Genomic DNA, 24923 nt, shown 5'->3' with positions numbered 1-24923 from the left:
ATAACATCCTACCATGTCTTATTCTGTTCCTATGACTTAGTGGGCGAGTCATTGCCATTGAGTTTTTTTTTTTATTTCCACACGGTGATTCCACTTGCACTGGAGAGCTGGTCGTTTATAACAAAGCTTCTCATTGGTTGGTTTGTTTATAGTGCGCGACAGAAAGTATTATTTGATTGGTCGCTGTGATAATACCTGAAAGGACAACACGCGTCTCATTGTGGATTACTTTCATTTAGGGAGGAAGCCGTGCTGTTTCCAGATAGTTATGTTGCTATTATAACCCCATACCACTACGCTCGGCTCGGTTTTTCACACTACACAGGATATTTGTGCCATGTATAACCGTCAAAAACTATGGATTCAGCATACCACACAATTGTTTATATTTTTTGCCATTTTAGGTAAGTTGTATGTTCGTTCGTCGTGAAGTGCACCTTCCATTAGCTGGACATTACCCTTTGGTTCGTACATTAACGTATTGCTTGATATTCCCCTGCACATATCGCGCTTTCATTCCCTGTTTTCGAGCATATCTGCGAGTAATAAGTTCAGTTATCTGAACTGAGTCTGAACTGTTCATGTACCGTGTCGAGTTTCAGGCTGGAGTCGCAGTGTATTGTTACTCAGATTGGGGTCAGTCCAACCACCGATGTCAGGCTCCTATCTTCTGTTGAGGACTGTTATTACAAAATCAACGACCGTTTCGTAAAACTTGCCATATCTGAATTTTGACATTTTCATAGATCCCGCTGCAATCCTTTCTCTATTTCTCTTTGTGTTATTGAATATAGCGGACTAAGCTTTTAATTGTCCTTGAATGGGACTCGTAATTAGCTTATTGTTTTATGTTGTAGTTTTAAATAAGACCGTGTCTTTCAGGGAACAAATTATCAAGCATGTCTATACATATCATTGTTTAAAGTTTACCAACAAGACACTAGAGTATTAAAGACTGGTTGGTTTATTCTCAGACTAGTAATACAAGTCTATCACTAGTCTGAGGTTTATCACATATTGTTGGAGGGTCAACCTCATTCTCCTCATTTGAAGGCTGTATTCTAGCCTCTTAATCTATTATTTATTGACACTATAAATTACAAGTATAACAAAGTAAAATCTGGTTTTCATTTATGTACTTAACAGTAGTCACCCTCCTGTCATAGCTGTATTGCCAGCCTTCAGCACCATGCTGCAGTGAGTAATGTTCCATCCTCCAGGAAAGTCATGTTAATAATTAGTTTTGTTAATTAAAATGCTTTGCAATATATCTACAATTTTATAGCAAATCCCACCTGCACCAAATATCAATTAGTGTTGCATAATTTAATTAAAAAATTGAAACTCATTTTTAACAAATTCACAATTTTGTTGACTTTGCATACATGCACTATATGTACACTCACAAAAATAACAAATATCCTGTGGTCATTTATTATAGATGCCCAGGAAAGCAAAATTCAGGATGCAACACGCTCAAAGTCATTAACTTTTTTTTTTTGGGGGGGGGGGTTGTTTTTATATTCAGTTTATAGTTTTTTGTTGGTGTTTCATTTTACTTTATTATATATTTCCGTTACTAACTTCAATTTAGTCTGTTTTTGGTTGTCTTTAAACTATTAGCCATTGTAATTTGATTAATTTTTTTCTGTAATTTTTGTTGTTGTTGTAACCTTTAACCTCCTTCAGTAGGTTGTTATGAGTTAATAAAATTGTTGTTGTAGTACAGACACGGTTTCAATATTTATATAATAATTCTGCACTAATGATTATACTCCAGGGAAATACTGACAATTAACTTTTACACTTCATCAATCATTGCTGAATTTATTACCATGCAAAGTATCATATCCAGTCTTTATTATATCCACCAAGGTACATGTAGTTGTTTTCAGTTGTCATAAAACATTTATGAATATTTGTTATAGAAACAACACATGAAATGTATTGAATAAAATATAGCTTGATGTGTACAGATATTAGGACTACTGTTATTCACTTTATAAGTAATAAATATGATTTCATAAATGGCTAATATAACAAATATTTTGAATGATACATGTAGTATACAATACTATCATTTAGGGATTGGGATTGGTCAGTTACCTCGGCCTAGGGGGGTCGGCAGATTCCATTTTGCCAGCTGTAAATCTCAGTTGACCCACCCCCTATCAAATAAAAAAAAGTGGATGACCCCCCCCCCAAAAAAAAACATATTTTAAAACTTAAAACATGCTGACCCCCCTACAAAAACAAAGAAACATTAACAGTTTTGGCTTTGACATGATTACAAAATGTATATATGTAACCCCCCCTACTGATCCACCGACCCCCCCCCCAGCCGAAGTAACTGACCAATCCCTTAATGAAAATGAAGAGAAAATGTATTGGGAGTTGGGACTTCTTCTTGTTCCAAAATGGGGTGTCTCTCTAATAATGTGGCTCTAGCATGTCTCTGTTATCCAATTTGTATTTGTTTCACCAGACAATAAGTACATTTGATTAATGCTTGTGAAACAACTTAGATGTGTATTGTGTTAGGGAATGTGATAAAACCTTTTATTCTACCAAGTAATAAATCATGTCTTACATGTACAATAGTCATTGTACTGAAGATTTTTCAGAAAGATTTATATGAAACCGAATTGCCAATACCTTCATTTGTGCTTGCTTTGTCTGCTTTGTCCAATCCAAAATTTCTTGTTATACAGTTTTTTGACATTTTTCCAGTGAAATTGGGAACTACGCAGAGAATCTACATTTTGTACAAGGCTAAATTGAATAGATTGACAGACTTTACATTTTGAAGGCAAGGCATTGTTGCTCACCTACCACTCACTCAGGTCAACACCCTGAACATTTCAGTTGATAACACAGCTCTCAATCACTAGTATTACTCTGTTCACCACTGTCGACACAGCGGAGCTCATTCTGATTAAAATCTAGTGTATAGGCTTTAATTATTTTGGCTATAAACTTTTTTTTAATTTTATTTTTCCTTACCTCTGTTATCAATGCCTTTTTATTTTATTATTTTACTTTGATTTTGCGATTTTTTTTTTTAAAATTCCGCCCTACATACATCTGATCCGACGCATATGTAAGTCCCGTTCAAATCTCGCGCAAGTAACAGCCAATCACAGCCCCACTTTTATACAGGCTGTCAGTTGCTTACTTTTCAGTGTAGCGATACTCTACGAGCAATCTTTCTGTACATTATATTTTGCTCGCTTGAATAAACCATTAATAGAAAATTGCTAGTATATTTTATTTACAAAAGAAATTCCACAGCATTTTACAATTTTGGTCATTATAGCCAAAACAAGGCCAGCTTGGACGTTCAGTTGCGATACGTAACAAAAAAACGCAGCCAGTGATACATTTTGAAAATAAAAATACAAAATAAATGCAATCAGAGGCGCCGTGCCGACAGCGCGTTGGAAATAAATAGAATGCATTGTGACACAGTATCACCAGCCTCTTTCACTGACCCAATATAATTATTTCCCAATGCACCTATATTTAATACATTGACAAAAAAAAACCACAAGAAAAATGTAAATCAAGCTTGTAATTATAAGTAACTCAACTCGAACGCAATATTCATCACTGTAAAAGTGGATAAATTCGAACCAGCCAGCTCATGATCTGGGACGTCCTGTCATCTTCGTTGATAACTCGCCAATTCACCATAATCGTGGTGGTGAACTGTTTAGCTGATTTTTAAAAGATGGACATTCAATTCATGTTCATGATCCTAACTTATTTGAATAGTCTTTCGGAAATTTAAGACATTGTTAAAAAATCCTGTACAGGGTTATGTTTGATGTCAACTAATAATACGCAATTATCCAGGCAATACTAGAAATTATTGCAGATACTAATCATGTTTTGTATTGGGAAGTTGGATACTTGAACGTGTAGTCCCGGGGCATGTAGTAGACTAGCATAATCGTACTGTCACATGTTTTTCGTCTTAGCCTTGTCTTTTCGTCTTAACCGTCGCAGTCCGCTTCATTTAATGTTTAGTTTGATAATTGATAAACATATATTCATTGTGAGACTGTTGCTTTCAAAGATGATTTAAACTTGTCCCTTCCGTTGTCAACGTATTCAATATACGAAAATAGCATGTGTGTGTGCATTTGCGCGAGTGAAAGATGCAGGCGAGATTCCACGTCGCAACGTGTTCTATTTATTTCCAACGCGCGTGGTCGGCGCCTTTGATTGCGTTTATTTTGTTCTTTCATACTCGAAATCTATCGCTGGCAATGTTTATTTTGTCATGCCTCACAACTGAACGTCCAAGCTGACTTTGTTTTTTGCTGTACATTGAATATTTTTTCACTTCCAACAAATGTGTACACTTCCTGATGCATCTTCGCCAGCCAAGGTTCGTTTATTCAGTCATCGCTTCATTTTTACATCAAACACTGAGCATAATTATCTAGAATAGAAGCAAAAATATAAGTAAACAGCTATATGATTTTAAATTGTATAACGGTTACCGGCCCACGGTATCGATGCAAAAAATTGGAGCAAAAAAATATTTCCTGATCAATTGCGATGTGTTCCAATAAAAAATATTTTATTCCAGTCCAAATCAGCTCAATTACTTTAATAAAGAGTTATTGTATAATGTACAAAATGTTGATACATTTTGATGAATATTTACAGCTACGGCTTCAATGCCGTAGACGATTCTGGCCCGATCGTCAACAAAACATCACCCGTCTCCAGGGCAAACGACTGGAAAAAGACACCAGTGTTCGGTCAAACTGGTGGAAACAAAATCGTCACTCCCAGAATAACTACGCAAAATAACGATCTAAACTCGAACCATTCGAGCCACAATATAAACATAAAAAAATGACTTTCGTTGTGTTGACAATGATAAACTTACCGAAAAGCTGTGTTTTTCTCGGTCGCTAACGTCGGTATAATCCGCCATTTTATTTGAGTGTGTTTGCCACCTGACTCTGCCCAGTGACGTCATCATGTGCGCTATAGAAGGTCTGTGATTCGTTGACTAAAATCATCGATAGTGGGTCTCGTTGAAATCATGTTACATAGGCATCGGGTCAGATGTATGTAGGGCGGAATTAAAAAAAATCACAAAATCAAAGTAAAATAATAAAATAAAAAGGCATTAATAACAAGAGTAATAAAAAATAAAAATAAGTTTATAGCCAAAATAATTAAAATAATTATTACTGATTGTCCGTCGTCATCAACTTTACAATTTCAACTTCGAAACCGCAAGTCAGAATGTTTTCAAATTTGATATACAAGTACTTTTGATGGTTCTTTTTCAGATTTGTTCATTTCATGTCAAAATCCAAAATTCTCTAATTTTGGTGAATATTTTTGTAATTTTTGGTAAAAAGCGATATTTTCAACTTAAAAACCGCAAGTCCAATTGTTTTGATATTGATATTGATATTACATATATAGGTACAACATGTGGACCTCGCCCAAATTTGTTCATTTTGTGATGATATCTTCAATTCTCTAATTTTGATGAATATTTTTGTAATTTTTGGTAAAAAGTGATATTTTCGACTTCTTGTTAAAAACTGTAACTTCAATTGCTTTGATATTACATATATAGGTACCCACTGCATGTGGACCTCTTTCAGATTTGTTCATTTCATGATGTTATTTTTGGTGAAAAGTGATATTTTTGAATTCTTGTTGAAAACTGTAAGTCCGATTGCTTTGATACTATACATATTGTTCATTTTCTAATGATATCTTCTGTTCTTCTATTGAAATGTGCATTGCTAACAGCGGATCTATCTCAGCCGACTGGCTGCTTGTTAATGATATGTAAAATGTCAAAATCGAAGACAAATATTGGTTCATTTCAATCACCCCAAAACCAAACACAAAACATTTCTGGGTAAAGGTATGAAAATGTGTCACTGCTGGTAAAATATATGAATTAAAACCTACTCGATGGCTAAAATATGACCTTATGTACAGATATCTTGAACAAGTTCAATTTTTTGAATAAACAACCAAGTTTTAAAAAAAACACATAGCACTGACCATAGTATAGTGAGAGACTGTGTACTGATCACGTGACAATGCTTTGCAGATACCCGCAACGCACCTTTGCCAGGGAAGGAGGTCAATTTACACCTTAATACAATGACCATTTCCAGACCGGGGATAGAGGGACTGTGACTGGTGTTATGATTTAGATATTTTGAATAAACAGGATACATAGCAGCTAAAATACACTGATTGTGATACAGCCTATTTGCATAAGTTATTGTCATGCAAATTACCATTTTGTAATTGTTCAACTGTTGTAATATGTGTAACAGTTGTCAACCTATATCTAGTATGAACACTTCGCTGTGGCGTGACCACTTCTAAGATTTTTATCTTCAGTGTCTTTAAAAAGTTTCTTCAATTTTGATTAGATCAGTTGTCCTTTCAAGTTTTTGTCACATAATTTCGTATACCATTTTTCTTTTTCCTGTTGAGCTATCAATCTATTGCAGTATTTCTTTACTCTGCCAAATGGATACATGCATTTGGGTGCGTACCTCTTCGTCAAGCAAGAAATTAGGTAAAATTACAAACTATGTTGTCTCTACCATAATTGAAATGAGAAGTTACTTGAAGAAGATGATTGAAGGTGTGATTTTGGTTCCGATAGTTGGGCCCGGATGCGTATACATGGTCGGGGCTCAACCCTATCAGAGTTCAACCTAAAGGTTCATCGATGGGCTTTGATAAAACGCTATCGTGTAAATGTAGGGACTTCAGGATTAACCTCTGCATGCATCTGTGCACACGTGGTTAAGTTCAAAATTCACACCTACCTAATACATTATACACTTGCATTAGTTTCATAATTCAAGATGGCCAAAAGACAGCAGTTTTAAGGCCAAAAATGTATCAAAATCAAACATTTTTCACCTTTCAAAATTAAATCACAGTTGTGCTTGGAACTTTGATGTGCACTATTTTAATTTTTGGGATCAAGTTCAAAATGGCTGACTGGCAGTCATTTTTTTTAAAAGAATGCAGTTTGGCATGCCTAGACTGCTAAAAAATTCATGCATACATAATACATCAGGTCATATATATCTCGCGCCTAATATACTAAATACACAACAAGTCATTGACTTGTGAATGTAATTGAAATGTATTTAATTTCAAAAATCTAATACTTTGTCCATTGGTAATTGCATGACATTACTATAGTGTTCATTTTGGTCACAAGAATGAGGAGTAAGTCTATGACATGCCACTGTCTTGATCTTTAGATCTGCTCACTGATGACATCCCATGTACATGCATTAACAAATTCAACTGGTGTTGTTCTCATAATCTATTGCCATGACAACATAGGATTAATATTTTAGGTTACTTTTGATCTCATCAAAATAGGATTAGTGTAGCAGATGGTTGGTAGTAATGGAATTCAGAGTTTTGCATGTTGATGTCATTTTCTGCATTTTCTTTTTTGGTTTAAATAGTGACCTGTTATGTGTCTTTGTGACCATGGGTTCATGTATCCCATACATCCTTAAACAGATTCTTTTCAAATTTTACACATAACTGGTACCTTAGTTATTATATCTGGAACATACAATGTATGCACAAGCACTGATTTCATGATGAAGAATTTTATAATTTTTGTTCAGTATGGTTATAGAATAATAATTGTAAAAATCAGTGTATGGTTTGGACTTTATAGTTGTATACATTAAAGTCTACTTGTTATGATATATCACCAATGTATAATCATACATTTGTACCTATGATATAACAATTCCCAGCCAACTCGAGCAAAATTGTTATTTTTGTGACAGTTCTGGATTCTCTCCTGACTTTGCATACATGTAAATTCAATTTTGCCACAGAAACGACATTGCATGTTCAAATCTGTGACAGGGCTGTGTGGCTACCATTAACACTTAGTGTCAGATTTTCATAATTCTTGTCATATGGTAATAATACTAAATAGTACATGTAATAACTTTATTGCATTTAGAAATGCACATGTTTATATCAGTAATTAGCAACAAAGAATGAAATGAAATAAATTTAAAAGTATGATCACCTAAATACATTTTATACAAAATATATATTGCAAGTTTTCTGACAGTATTTCTCCAAAACAATATTTCTCACTGAGTAAAAAAAGCTCAGAAGTCAATGACATGTATCTGGTCAACAACAACAATATTTTTGTAGCACTTATTTAATATCATGCAGTGTCCAATATGTTATATTATCTAGTTCTGCTGTCAGATTATTCCATGCTAAATAGTGTGATTGTCATACATACAATTATTTCTTTTCAAATGTGGGTGAAGAGGGACATAAGAAATGTTTATTAGTTTAGACAAGGTCTTACTTTACACAGGATTGGGTTCAGACAGGTTTCCAATTCACCTTCCCTCACACTTCATGACAGCAGCTTATTTCAAAACTCTGACAAGCAACATGTTCTTATTAGCTGCTAGTGAATTTGTCTCAATTATATCGCTGTCGCGTACACGAGACTCCAACTTAATTTATGGTATAGGGTATCTGAAAATGTACTTTCAATACTTAATATGCGAGTTTTTGATTTGTAAGAAAGTGTTGGTCATCATTTTATGAAATTAGGCAAGTCAAAAACACTGAAATTTATATAGAACAGAAACTGCGTAAATATGCACACACAGTCTGACTAACAACAGTATTAGGTTGTGGGAAGGTGAATTTTCACACTGTTTTGTTTAGACAGGTTTTTATTTCAGTTCACACAGGGTTTATCCCAGTGGCACAGGGGAAACAGTTGATGGACTGTGTGAAAGCAATTTCTAAGCAATCCATACATTCAATTGTCTATTTGAAGTGAGGTTTTATAAAGAATAGCTGTTTGCGCTTATCACTTATATGGAATAAAACACTAAACAAAGACATATTAAAGGATTATCAGGAACAGATGTCGCTATTGTAACAAGCATAATGTGGTTTTCATTAAATACAACAAAATATTAAAAATATGTTTCTGTTATCAACACATTCCTTTACCAGTGTTATTCTCACATGTGTATGTATGGATCTTATTTTTTTCCCAAAATAGTTTTGTCCACAAAATCTAAAAATGTCCTTGAAACGCACTGCAGGCTTGTTTGTAACAGGGGGAGGGGTAATTCTCCCATGTTTAGGCAGGGGGAGGGGTAATTCTCCCATGTTTAGGCAGGGGGAGGGGTAATTCTCCCATGTTTAGGCAGGGGGAGGGGTAATTCTCCCATGTTTAGGCAGGGGGAGGGGTAATTCTCCCATGTTTAGGCAGGGGGAGGGGTAATTCTCCCATGTTTAGGCAGGGGGAGGGGTAATTCTCCCATGTTTAGGCAGGGGGAGGGGTAATTCTCCCATGTTTAGGCAGGGGGAGGGGTAATTCTCCCATGTTTAGGCAGGGGGAGGGGTAATTCTCCCATGTTTAGGCAGGGGGAGGGGTAATTCTCCCATGTTTAGGCAGGGGGAGGGGTAATTCTCCCATGTTTAGGCAGGGGGAGGGGTAATTCTCCCATGTTTAGGCAGGGGGAGGGGTAATTCTCCCATGTTTAGGCAGGGGGAGGGGTAATTCTCCCATGTTTGTAACAGGGGGAGGGGTAATTCTCCCATGTTTGTAACAGGGGGAGGGGTAATTCTCCCATGTTTGTAACAGGGGGAGGGGTAATTCTCCCATGTTTAGGCAGGGGGAGGGGTAATTCTCCCATGTTTAGGCAGGGGGAGGGGTAATTCTCCCATGTTTAGGCAGGGGGAGGGGTAATTCTCCCATGTTTAGGCAGGGGGAGGGGTAATTCTCCCATGTTTAGGCAGGGGGAGGGGTAATTCTCCCATGTTTAGGCAGGGGGAGGGGTAATTCTCCCATGTTTAGGCAGGGGGAGGGGTAATTCTCCCATGTTTAGGCAGGGGGAGGGGTAATTCTCCCATGTTTAGGCAGGGGGAGGGGTAATTCTCCCATGTTTAGGCAGGGGGAGGGGTAATTCTCCCATGTTTAGGCAGGGGGAGGGGTAATTCTCCCATGTTTAGGCAGGGGGAGGGGTAATTCTCCCATGTTTAGGCAGGGGGAGGGGTAATTCTCCCATGTTTAGGCAGGGGGAGGGGTAATTCTCCCATGTTTAGGCAGGGGGAGGGGTAATTCTCCCATGTTTAGGCAGGGGGAGGGGTAATTCTCCCATGTTTGTAACAGGGGGAGGGGTAATTCTCCCATGTTTAGGCAGGGGGAGGGGTAATTCTCCCATGTTTAGGCAGGGGGAGGGGTAATTCTCCCATGTTTAGGCAGGGGGAGGGGTAATTCTCCCATGTTTAGGCAGGGGGAGGGGTAATTCTCCCATGTTTAGGCAGGGGGAGGGGTAATTCTCCCATGTTTAGGCAGGGGGAGGGGTAATTCTCCCATGTTTAGGCAGGGGGAGGGGTAATTCTCCCATGTTTGTAACAGGGGGAGGGGTAATTCTCCCATGTTTAGGTTGAAGGTTTTTTTACCAAAATTGATTATTTCTAAGTTCACTTATAACATATTCTTGTTTAATTTGCATGTGAATGTCAGACAGCTGATTGATTTTATCTTAAACATTGTCATGGTAACAACAAATTTCGTATGTATGTTTTGTATTTTTTTATGGTACAATTGCATCAGTAAATTTTGTCGCACTACTTCATTTATGTCTGACTTTTTTAGTCTTGGTTTTCATAAAGTAATAAAACAGACTATATGAAAACCAAAAGTAATCAAAAAGACTAGATTACTGGTACTATATCATCACTGTGTCCACACATGCCTTGACAATCACATTCAAACTACACATACATATCAAATATCTCGCGAAACATGTCAGGGTTTGCCCTAGTGTCTCCGCAAGACGAGTCCCACTTACAAAATTTTAAGAAATAGAAATTCATCCTGGATAACCTTATTAGAGAATGGACCCCAGCTTGCTGAAAAACTGGGTCCCTCTTCAATAATATGAGTCAGGGAAGCAAAATATGGGGTTAACGCAATCCCTGCATGTGCATTCATTTTGTAATCAAGATGGCCAAATAGTCACAATTTTTGTGCAAAAACTCATCGAAATCAAGCATTTTGTTTTTCCGAAACCATATCTTGGTTGTGTATGAACATTATAAGACGTTGACACAGTTTGGATATTAAATGGGCAAATATGTCCATTTTGTTTTAACAAACAAGTTTCCTGAGCTACATCTTGAACATGCCTGAACTGATCATGTTTTAAACTTCACACACACATTGAGCTCCATCTTGAACATGCCTGAACCGATAATGTTTAAACTTCACACACACATACTTTATATACCTTAGTATATTATGATTTGATCTATTAGCATGTTACTTTAGCATGTTACAAAAAATGAATAAACTGGTTTAAATATCTAAGTGAATTAAGATCACACAGCTGATCAAAACTGCAAATCCTTGTACAAGTACTATTGCTAATTATTACGGTCGATATTGTCACTAGTTGAAATATACCAAGCACTAGAATTGTTGATTTTGTCATGCCCCTCACCTGTCCATGTGTACATTTTGTACAGCTATTTTGTCATGCCCCTCGCCTGTCTATGTGTACATTTTGTACAGCTATTTTGTTGTGTATTTCTTATGTAAGCATGTTATGAGGTTTTAAGTGATACACTGTTATTATCCTCACCAAATATGCTAATTTTCCCCTAGAGAGGTCTTGCATCTGCTACAAAATTGCTGTTTATAATATGAACAGGTGCACAAAGTCCGGAAAGGGGCTTATATTATAGTTTTGCCTTCTTCCATCAATCTGTCAGGAGTGATTTCTCGAAGATGGCTGAACAGGTTTTTTTGAAACTTGGTACAAAGACATAGTGGTCAACCATACATGTGCACGTCAATTTATTTCCCGATTCAATTAAATATGGCCGAATGGCGCCATTTTAATGCCAAAATTCAGTCAAATTTGGTCCTTGTGTGTCCATCGTCATTTCTCGGAGATGGCTTGACCGATTTTGTTGAGACTTGTTACCCATACAGATGCGCATTGTTTAACTTTTTTGAAATGATCAAATATGGCTGACTGGCAGCCATTTTGAATGTCGAAGTCCTGTAATATTCTGTCTTTTAGGTGTGTCCATCATCATTTCTCAGAGATGCCTGGACCGATTTTGCCGAGACTTGGTACAAAGACAAAGTGATCACTGGTACGGATGCACATTGATTTTTTTTCAAGGAATCAATTAATGAGCTCATTTGCAAATTTAATTATTAATTTGAATTCTTGTTAATATCTTGTGAACTAATATCCAAATCAGACCAAACTTGGTAGAGACTTGATTTGTCAATATAAGATGTATGCTATGCAATTGAGTTTCAACTTAATTAACAAGCTCATTTGCATATTTAGTTTTGAATTTTTCTTAATATCTTGTGAACTAATTGTCAGAATGAGATCAAACTTGGTATATACTTGATCTGTCAATATGTGTGATATGCAATATGGAATTTCAACCTAATTAATGAGCTTATTTGAATATTTAAATTATTTTGAATTTTAATATCTTGTGAATAGTTCATGTATTTGCTATTTAATATTGACTCAATTGAATTTTCATAGTCAATTGATGTCCTAGCTGTTAACTTTGAGTATGTTACTTAACATACTTTAGATTTTCAACTTAGTCTTCCTACCCGATTTTATACATGTACATTCAAACTTTGTAATTCATAGCCAACTACATGTATAATGACATCTGACAAGTGGGGGCTGTGTCATCTTCAGATGATTTGTTATGTCTTGTGCTTAAAGTGATGAATTCTGAATGATCAGTGTTGAAATGTTTGTAATTTAATTCCTCTTGTACCTAGTAATTTGTGAAAGAAATTAGTTAATCTATGCATATAGTTCTGACAAATGTGTAAGAACATCATACAGTGAATACTTCTTGTGCATAGGGCATACTGAATGCCATGTGATTACATTACACTCCAAGCATAACTTCACATAAACTGGCTTATACATCACAAATATAACCCTGTTAAAAACTGTATTGACATTTTACATCTCTACTGCATGCAGAAAGGATTTAGAAATGAAACCTTTTAGACCCCACAAAACCATAACATCGTTCTCAGAAATGCTTCACCTTGGGAATATTTTTTGTCTACTAAACATTCCATGCTAATTTGTTTTCCACAAAATTTCCAGCCCCCTCCCCTACATATGATAGACATCTACCTGCTCTATTCTCAATTACATATATGCTCAAAAGAACCAAAACTTAGATTTCCCACAACATACTTGGACATAGATGCAGCAGGTGTAATAGCGCAGACACTTTGCCCTTATATCTAACAAGCAGGGCAGACAACGCATGTCATTGAAATGGACAATACATCAGAAAGTCATTACTCATGCATCATTTATCAAACCAATTAATTATCAGTTGAAGCATGGAGCTTTAAAAAAAAAAATCTTTTTGTAGCTCACTCCATTGACTGTTGCTATAGTTATGAGATTATGTGTAACTGGTATGCCAAATGAAAACCAAACCTCCCCCTCCTATCCCCTCAACTCCACATATCTAAATTTGTATACCTAAATAGATTTTGATGTCAAAGTTCATGTTAACTGTGTGTTAACCAATGCAATTATTTTGGCAGTATTTTATACAAATTGAAAATTGAATACAGTTATTTTAAGATAAGATAAAGCATTGATGTTATATGCTATGTAATTTCATTAGTTATTATTCACTTAGTGAGGTCAGCTGAAATAAGTCTCTGTAACACATAATTTCACTTAAACATGGATCATTTAATGAAAATTTATAAAAAGCTTGTCCTGGAAGAGACCCACGTTACATTAAAAAACCTATTGCTCATTTAAAATTTAGTATATTTCTGCAGTTTCAATTCTTAGGTCACAGGAAAATTTGTTGTGGTACTATGTGTGTGTGTGTGTGTGTGTGTGTATATATATATAGGTAAAATTAATCCACTAAGACATTAACAGGTTTTCAAGTTTTTATATAACTGTTGATGTCTATTGTCTAGGTACTTAACTACTCTATTTGTGCATTGCATTCTGGGTTTCCATAGAAATTTCAAGTATTGTAATGTGCATAATTTGAAGCATTAACATTATTAAATCTAAAAAATTACAACAAAACTAAATACTGTTACAGTAATACTTTCATAAGAGACCAAATCTTTGGGAATTTTGTGAGTCTGACAATCACAAAATTTTGTAGCAGTGAAAATCCAGCAGAGTGTCGGTCTCCTTTTATTTTGCCTTCAGAAATGCTATAAAATCCTTCAATTGTAAAAATTTCAAAATCATTTACTGTAATGCAAACAGTGACCAAATTTGGATTCAATGACAGATTAGAATTCCAAATTTCAAAATGGTTTACTGTAATGCAAACATTGACCAAATTTGGATTCAATGACAGATTAGAATTTCCAAATTTCAAAATGGTTTACTGTAATGCAAACATTGACCAAATTTGGCTTCAATGACAGATTAGAATTTCAAAATGGTTTACTGGAATGCAAACATTGACCAAATTTGGATTAAATGACAGATTAGAATTTCAAAATGGTTTACTGTAATGCAAACATTGACCAAATTTGGATTCAATGACAGATTAGAATTTCAAAATGGTTTACTGTAATGCAAACATTGACCAAACTTGGCTTCAATGACAGATTAGAATTTCAAAATGGTTTACTGTAATGCAAACATTGACCAAATTTGGCTTCAATGACAGATTAGAATTTCAAAATGGTTTACTGTAATGCAAACATTGACCAAATTTGGTATCAATTACAGATTAGAATTTCAAAATGGTTTACTGTAATGCAAACATTGACCAAACTTGGCTTCAATGACAGATTAGAATTTCAAAATGGTTTACTGTAATGCAAACATTGACCAAACTTGGCTTCAATGACAGATTAGAATTTCAAAATGGTTTACTGTAATGCAAACATGGACCAAACTTGGCTTCAATGACTGATTAGAATTTCAATATGGTTTACTGTAATGCAAACATTGACCAAACTTGGCTTCAATGACAGATTAGAATTTCAAAATGGTTTACTGTAATGCAAACATTGACCAAACTTGGCTTCAATGACAGATTAGAATTTCAAAATGGTTTACTGTAATGCAAACATTGACCAAATTTGGCTTCAATGACAGATTAGAATTTCAAAATGGTTTACTGTAATGCAAACATTGACCAAACTTGGCTTCAATGACAGATTAGAATTTCAAAATGATTTACTGTAATGCAAACATTGACCAAATTTGGCTTCAATGACCATTAGAATTTCAAAATGGTTTACTGTAATGCAAACATTGACCAAATTTGTATTCAATGACAGATTAGAATTTCAAAATGGTTTACTGTAATGCAAACATTGACCAAATTTGGCATCAATGACAGATTAGAATTTCAAAATCGTTTACTGTAATGCAAACATTGACCAAATTTGGCTTCAATGACAGATTAGAATTTCTAAATTTCAAAACGGTTTACTGTAATGCAAACATTGACCAAATTTGTATTCAATGACAAATTAGAATTTCAAAATGGTTTACTGTAATGCAAACATTGACCAAACTTGGCTTCAATGACAGATTAGAATTTCAAAATGGTTTACTGTAATGCAAACATTGACCAAACTTGGCTTCAATGACAGATTAGAATTTCAAAATGATTTACTGTAATGCAAACATTGACCAAATTTGGCTTCAATGACAGATTAGAATTTCAAAATGGTTTACTGTAATGCAAACATTGACCAAATTTGGCATCAATGACAGATTAGAATTTCAAAATGGTTTACTGTAATGCAAACATTGACCAAATTTGGCATCAATGACAGATTAGAATTTCAAAATGGTTTACTGTAATGCAGACATTGACCAAATTTGGCTTCAATGACAGATTAGAATTTCTAAATTTCAAAATGGTTTACTGTAATGCAAACATTGACCAAATTTGGCTTCAATGACAGATTAGAATTTCAAAATGGTTTACTGTAATGCAAACATTGACCAAACTTGGCTTCAATGACAGATTAGAATTTCAAAATGATTTACTGTAATGCAAACATTGACCAAATTTGGCTTCAATGACCATTAGAATTTCAAAATGGTTTACTGTAATGCAAACATTGACCAAATTTGGCATCAATGACAGATTAGAATTTCAAAATGGTTTACTGTAATGCAGACATTGACCAAATTTGGCTTCAATGACAGATTAGAATTTCTAAATTTCAAAATGGTTTACTGTAATGCAAACATTGACCAAATTTGTATTCAATGACAGACTAGAATTTCAAAATGGTTTACTGTAATGCAAACATTGACCAAACTTGGCTTCAATGACAGATTAGAATTTCAAAATGGTTTACTGTAATGGAAACATTGACCAAATTTGGCATCAATGACAGATTAGAATTTCAAAATGGTTTACTGTAATGCAAACATTGACCAAATTTGGCTTCAATGACAGATTAGAATTTCTAAATTTCGAAATGGTTTACTGTAATGCAAACATTGATCAAATTTGGCTTCAATGACAGATTAGAATTTCTAAATTTCAAAATGGTTTACTGTAAGTGTAATGCAAAAATTGACCAAATTTGGATTCAATGACAGATTAGAATTTTCCATTTGTGTTTGGGCAAGCAGTAATTTAGTTCTTGTCCCTCCAATATATCCACAACTGAAGCCTTACTCACATTTCACTAAATCCTAGTAAGATATCTGATTAACTGTCATGTGACTATACAGCAGGCACTGTTTGAATACAGCCATTTATGTGTATATCTACAGTCATTGTATAAATATCATATGGTATGTTAAAATGCTTTGATTTGATTTACTTTTGGTATACCTATATACTAATGGGTGTGTTGTTCAGTCAAAATAAACATACGTCTATGAGGAGAGCTATTGTCAAATGAATAAACTAGTTTGGCCACCACATTTTATTCAAGATTTATTCAATAACTGCCATGACTTGACAACGAAAGGTGTTTTACGTGTGGGTACAATGTATGTACGTAATCTATATCATGAATTTATCTTGCAGTCATGGAGAGAATAGTATTGCCATGAAACCTCATAACTTTTCACTTTTACAGCAGAAAGGTTGAGACAATTGTTTGGTAGATACTGTAACTAAAGGGAGATGTAAATAGTTATTTTGGTTTACTAACTGTTTGGTATTTGTGACATTGACCTTCATTGTAAATGGACACCATTATGCACACAAAGGTGTAATATAAAGAGAGATTGATGACTAGACCAGTAAATACAATTATGGAATATAACTGAGGGAAATAATTGAGCCATAGGTTGACAGTCAGACTAGCCCGGGGTTATAACGGATGTGATCGCATACACAGTCTAGCTCACCTGTATTTATATCAAATTCAACAAATGTGTAGATATCTGAGATATTTTTGTACTTTGTTCAAATCGTACATACTTGCATAGAGACTCGCAGGAAGTCACAATAGAAGTTTTTTTTTTTTTATATCTGAACTAAAAAATATGTTAATGAGAAAAAAATGAGTTTCAAATTTGCTGTCAATCAGTCATTTATTGGTTCCTCATTTGCATGCAAGTAAGCTTTGATGACGTCACCAAGGGACATTGCTGTACAGCATAGATATGACATGGTTGTTATGGAGAATACTTCTAATTGCAGTTTCTCTTTTTTTGACCTTTAAAAAGCCTTAATTATCAGTGTATTATCAGTGCTGTTAAAACTTGTTTATTTAACACAAGAAAATGTGCAAGATTGATAGACCTTCACCGAATATTGTCGCCATTTTGAAAGGTGAACATTGAGTTCATCGCCACCATATATGGTCGTATTCAATGACTTGACACGTGAATGCTCTCAGTATATTTCCCATGAAACTAAAAGGTGTCTTTGTAGCTCCATCTGTGCTTCCGCTGAGGGTAAAATAGTTTTAGCCATTGTGGCTTATATTACCCAAGTTCTTTGCCAATTACCAACCCATTTAGTCAGTTGTAAACTGAGGCAGATAAAATTAAATTAACAATCACAATAATTATAACATTCTGATTTTAGTTCAGGACCATTGTCCTTGGCATAGTTTTGGTTTGAAATTAGTTTCAGCCATTTTCACAACCAAACCTAAATGCCATTGACACTTTGGATAGGTTATCAGAATCCCCATCTTCATATTTTTGTTTGTGTTAGGCAAACATTTAGTTACCAGACTATTTATTTTTGTTACTAGTTTTCACCCATCACCAACAGTGACATGTATCAGTGATTGCTTAATGGGCCACCTACTGTATATTTGTGTGCAGTATTTACAATAGTTTTTACGATATGCAACGATATACATAGCACTTGCATGGCTTCCTATTATTGTCTGTTTGGTGGCGCAGTTTCACTTTATCAGTTTTTTAAAGTATTGGAATAACCATAATATTAAAATAGGAGGAAAATCCTTCTATCAGCAAAGATTTAACGCAATTGGAATTAAATATATATCAGAGAAATTACATTAACTAATGCAGGAGATAAATTGAGTAATTTTATATTTTTGATGAGCAACAAGGACTCCAATGCAATTAAATGTATGGGGACCTATCTACTTAAAGCCATGGAGTACAGAAAACTTTAACGTATCTATTTATATTGTATTGTAATTGTGTTGTGTATGGATATATTTATTGCTTTTTACCCAAAGAAATATTGTAATTTCTAAGGATGCAATAAAACTTGATTAGGATTATGACTTGTATAAAAATGGAAAATTAAAACCATGGGTAGACTATGAACAGAAAGGCATGACAACGATAGATAAACTCAAATGGATAGGAATGATTCAGGCAATTCCGGAGGATCTGAAACACGATCCACATGTGGACCAGGTAGAAGTAAGTGTACAAATACAAAATACAAATGTGGAAATAAGCAATGTGACAAAGAAAGATCTGAAGCGGGAGCTGGTGAGTCGAGTTCTTTTAAGGCCTAGGAGTGAAAGAACTATAGAACAGAATTTAAACGAAAAAAATGTATAAAATGATCATAAAACTATCTATCGAAACTAGGTCTAGGGAATTCCACTTCAAGCTACTGCACAATATACTATACACAAACCAGCGTTTACACAATATGAACCCACAGAAACCACAGAAAAAAGTATGATTTATTGTGCATGTAGTACTAAAACATTATAATTTGTCATTCCATCAAAATGCTACACTAGCACTAGCAAATGTATCTTAAGCACGTGTTGGTGGAATTCTTCTACTTGGTGGACAGAGTAACCTTTATGAGTAGTTAATTTGTCACTCAAGTAGTGTAACATCTTATTTTTTGCAATTCTTAAAGCTATACATTAGCAATGTAAAAAATGTTCACTATGCACATAACTAGGAGATTAATTTATATTCAAATATGTATAGTGTTGAGGTCGCACACAAATAAAGTATGTGCTTCGGTATTTCATGAGTCTCGATGATTATGAATAAGACATTTGTTTTCTTTCTATGAAAGTGATATCATTCAATCATTCATTGTCACATGCATAACATGTGTACCTTCATAGCGATACCAAAGATATAGCTTTTTACTCTGCTGTTCTATACTAAAACACACACCAGAACTACTCTTATTATCCACTTTATAACAGACAACAGAATTCTATATGCTTATGGTCTTTAACATTAAGTACACAACAGGGACTGTGCATTGCAAAGTGCTTGTTTACTTTCAACACAGAACTACTATAACTCATTAGAAATAGTATCCTGTTACTAAATGCAAATGTTTGCACATCACAAAATGTATTGCATTGCAATTTAAGGCTACAATCTGTCATTAGCTGTTAACATTAACTTATCTGGTCATGTCAATGTAAAAGTACATAGGGTTGGTAGGGTAAGGGTTAAACCTTATCTGGTCATGTCAATGTAAAAATACATAGGGTTGGCAGGATAAGGGTTAAATCTTACCTAGTCAAGTCAATGTAAAAGTACATAGGGCTGGTAGGGTAAGGGTTAAACCTTATCTGGTCAATGTAAAAGTACATAGGGCTGGTAGGATAAGGGTTAAATCTTATCTGGTCATGTCAATGTAAAAGTACATAGGGTTGGTAGGGTAAGGGTTAAACCTTATCTGGTCATGTCAATGTAAAAATACATAGGGTTGGCAGGATAAGGGTTAAATCTTACCTAGTCAAGTCAATGTAAAAGTACATAGGGCTGGTAGGGTAAGGGTTAAACCTTATCTGGTCAATGTAAAAGTACATAGGGCTGGTAGGATAAGGGTTAAATCTTATCTGGTCATGTCAATGTAAAAGTACATAGGGCTGACAGGATAAGGGTTAAATCTTATCTGGTCATGTCAATGTAAAAGTACATAGGGCTGGCAGGATAAGGGTTAAATCTTATCTGGTCATGTCAATGTAAAAGTACATAGGGCTGGTAGGGTAAGGGTTAAACCTTATCTGGTCATGTCAATGTAAAAGTACATAGGGCTGGTAGGGTAAGGGTTAAACCTTATCTGGTCATGTCAATGTAAAAGTACATAGGGCTGGTAGGATAAGGGTTAAATCTTATCTGGTCATGTCAATGTAAAAGTACATAGGGCTGGTAGGATAAGGGTTAAATCTTATCTGGTCATGTCAATGTAAAAGTACATAGGGTTGGCAGGATAAGGGTTAAATCTTATCTGGTCATGTCAATGTAAAAGTACATAGGGCTGGCAGGATAAAGGTTAAATCTTATCTGGTCATGTCAATATAAAAGTACATAGGGTTGGCAGGATCAGGGTTAAATCTTATCTGGTCATGTCAATGTAAAAGTACATAGGGCTGGCAGGATAAAGGTTAAATCTTATCTGGTCATGTCAATATAAAAGTACATAGGGTTGGCAGGATAAGGGTTAAATCTTATCTGGTCATGTCAATGTAAAAGTACATAGGGCTGGCAGGATAAAGGTTAAATCTTATCTGGTCATGTCAATGTAAAAGTACATAGGGCTGGTAGGATATGGTTTAAATCTTATCTGGTCATGTCAATGTAAAAGTACATATGGCTGGCAGGATAAAGGTTAAATCTTATCTGGTCATGTCAATGTAAAAGTACATAGGGCTGGTAGGATATGGTTTAAATCTTATCTGGTCATGTCAATGTAAAAGTACATAGGGCTGGCAGGATAAAGGTTAAATCTTATCTGGTCATGTCAATGTAAAAGTACATATGGCTGGCAGGATAAGGGTTAAATCTTATCTGGTCATGTCAATGTAAAAGTACATAGGGCTGGTAGGATAAGGGTTAAATCTTATCTGGTCATGTCAATGTCCAAATCCAGCAGAGTGTCGGTCTCCTTTTATTTTGCCTTCAGAAATGCTATAAAATCCTTCAATTGTAAAAATTTCAAAATCATTTACTGTAATGCAAACAGTGACCAAATTTGGATTCAATGACAGATTAGAATTCCAAATTTCAAAATGGTTTACTGTAATGCAAACATTGACCAAATTTGGATTCAATGACAGATTAGAATTTCCAAATTTCAAAATGGTTTACTGTAATGCAAACATTGACCAAATTTGGCTTCAATGACAGATTAGAATTTCAAAATGGTTTACTGGAATGCAAACATTGACCAAATTTGGATTAAATGACAGATTAGAATTTCAAAATGGTTTACTGTAATGCAAACATTGACCAAATTTGGATTCAATGACAGATTAGAATTTCAAAATGGTTTACTGTAATGCAAACATTGACCAAACTTGGCTTCAATGACAGATTAGAATTTCAAAATGGTTTACTGTAATGCAAACATTGACCAAATTTGGCTTCAATGACAGATTAGAATTTCAAAATGGTTTACTGTAATGCAAACATTGACCAAATTTGGTATCAATTACAGATTAGAATTTCAAAATGGTTTACTGTAATGCAAACATTGACCAAACTTGGCTTCAATGACAGATTAGAATTTCAAAATGGTTTACTGTAATGCAAACATTGACCAAACTTGGCTTCAATGACAGATTAGAATTTCAAAATGGTTTACTGTAATGCAAACATTGACCAAACTTGGCTTCAATGACAGATTAGAATTTCAAAATGGTTTACTGTAATGCAAACATGGACCAAACTTGGCTTCAATGACAGATTAGAATTTCAAAATGGTTTACTGTAATGCAAACATTGACCAAACTTGGCTTCAATGACAGATTAGAATTTCAAAATGGTTTACTGTAATGCAAACATTGACCAAACTTGGCTTCAATGACAGATTAGAATTTCAAAATGGTTTACTGTAATGCAAACATTGACCAAATTTGGCTTCAATGACAGATTAGAATTTCAAAATGGTTTACTGTAATGCAAACATTGACCAAATTTGGCTTCAATGACAGATTAGAATTTCAAAATGGTTTACTGTAATGCAAACATTGACCAAACTTGGCTTCAATGACAGATTAGAATTTCAAAATGATTTACTGTAATGCAAACATTGACCAAATTTGGCTTCAATGACCATTAGAATTTCAAAATGGTTTACTGTAATGCAAACATTGACCAAATTTGTATTCAATGACAGATTAGAATTTCAAAATGGTTTACTGTAATGCAAACATTGACCAAATTTGGCATCAATGACAGATTAGAATTTCAAAATCGTTTACTGTAATGCAAACATTGACCAAATTTGGCATCAATGACAGATTAGAATTTCAAAATCGTTTACTGTAATGCAAACATTGACCAAATTTGGCTTCAATGACAGATTAGAATTTCTAAATTTCAAAACGGTTTACTGTAATGCAAACATTGACCAAATTTGTATTCAATGACAAATTAGAATTTCAAAATGGTTTACTGTAATGCAAACATTGACCAAACTTGGCTTCAATGACAGATTAGAATTTCAAAATGGTTTACTGTAATGCAAACATTGACCAAACTTGGCTTCAATGACAGATTAGAATTTCAAAATGATTTACTGTAATGCAAACATTGACCAAATTTGGCTTCAATGACAGATTAGAATTTCAAAATGGTTTACTGTAATGCAAACATTGACCAAATTTGGCATCAATGACAGATTAGAATTTCAAAATGGTTTACTGTAATGCAAACATTGACCAAATTTGGCATCAATGACAGATTAGAATTTCAAAATGGTTTACTGTAATGCAGACATTGACCAAATTTGGCTTCAATGACAGATTAGAATTTCTAAATTTCAAAATGGTTTACTGTAATGCAAACATTGACCAAATTTGGCTTCAATGACAGATTAGAATTTCAAAATGGTTTACTGTAATGCAAACATTGACCAAACTTGGCTTCAATGACAGATTAGAATTTCAAAATGATTTACTGTAATGCAAACATTGACCAAATTTGGCTTCAATGACCATTAGAATTTCAAAATGGTTTACTGTAATGCAAACATTGACCAAATTTGGCATCAATGACAGATTAGAATTTCAAAATGGTTTACTGTAATGCAGACATTGACCAAATTTGGCTTCAATGACAGATTAGAATTTCTAAATTTCAAAATGGTTTACTGTAATGCAAACATTGACCAAATTTGTATTCAATGACAGACTAGAATTTCAAAATGGTTTACTGTAATGCAAACATTGACCAAACTTGGCTTCAATGACAGATTAGAATTTCAAAATGGTTTACTGTAATGGAAACATTGACCAAATTTGGCATCAATGACAGATTAGAATTTCAAAATGGTTTACTGTAATGCAAACATTGACCAAATTTGGCTTCAATGACAGATTAGAATTTCTAAATTTCGAAATGGTTTACTGTAATGCAAACATTGATCAAATTTGGCTTCAATGACAGATTAGAATTTCTAAATTTCAAAATGGTTTACTGTAAGTGTAATGCAAAAATTGACCAAATTTGGATTCAATGACAGATTAGAATTTTCCATTTGTGTTTGGGCAAGCAGTAATTTAGTTCTTGTCCCTCCAATATATCCACAACTGAAGCCTTACTCACATTTCACTAAATCCTAGTAAGATATCTGATTAACTGTCATGTGACTATACAGCAGGCACTGTTTGAATACAGCCATTTATGTGTATATCTACAGTCATTGTATAAATATCATATGGTATGTTAAAATGCTTTGATTTGATTTACTTTTGGTATACCTATATACTAATGGGTGTGTTGTTCAGTCAAAATAAACATACGTCTATGAGGAGAGCTATTGTCAAATGAATAAACTAGTTTGGCCACCACATTTTATTCAAGATTTATTCAATAACTGCCATGACTTGACAACGAAAGGTGTTTTACGTGTGGGTACAATGTATGTACGTAATCTATATCATGAATTTATCTTGCAGTCATGGAGAGAATAGTATTGCCATGAAACCTCATAACTTTTCACTTTTACAGCAGAAAGGTTGAGACAATTGTTTGGTAGATACTGTAACTAAAGGGAGATGTAAATAGTTATTTTGGTTTACTAACTGTTTGGTATTTGTGACATTGACCTTCATTGTAAATGGACACCATTATGCACACAAAGGTGTAATATAAAGAGAGATTGATGACTAGACCAGTAAATACAATTATGGAATATAACTGAGGGAAATAATTGAGCCATAGGTTGACAGTCAGACTAGCCCGGGGTTATAACGGATGTGATCGCATACACAGTCTAGCTCACCTGTATTTATATCAAATTCAACAAATGTGTAGATATCTGAGATATTTTTGTACTTTGTTCAAATCGTACATACTTGCATAGAGACTCGCAGGAAGTCACAATAGAAGTTTTTTTTTTTTTATATCTGAACTAAAAAATATGTTAATGAGAAAAAAATGAGTTTCAAATTTGCTGTC

General features: G+C 34.4%; 1 protein-coding gene across 1 annotated transcript in view; it reads left to right on the top strand.

The window, feature by feature from the left end:
• Positions 1 to 220: 220 nt before the first annotated feature.
• LOC102810268 (protein turtle homolog B-like) overlaps positions 221 to 24923 on the top strand; it is a 73625-nt gene continuing 48922 nt past the window's right edge. Inside the window, exon 1 of the mRNA XM_085499035.1 lies at positions 221 to 404. Coding sequence (XP_085355161.1) covers positions 338 to 404 — 67 coding nt within the window. The 5' untranslated portion in view covers positions 221 to 337. The remainder of the gene's footprint in view (positions 405 to 24923) is intronic.

Source organism: Saccoglossus kowalevskii, chromosome 5 (assembly GCF_978046115.1).
Source record: "Saccoglossus kowalevskii chromosome 5, keSacKowa6.1, whole genome shotgun sequence".
NCBI classification, from domain to species: domain Eukaryota; kingdom Metazoa; phylum Hemichordata; class Enteropneusta; family Harrimaniidae; genus Saccoglossus; species Saccoglossus kowalevskii.
Note: the sequence above shows the minus strand (reverse complement) of the source record. Positions and strands in the feature narration are given on the sequence as shown.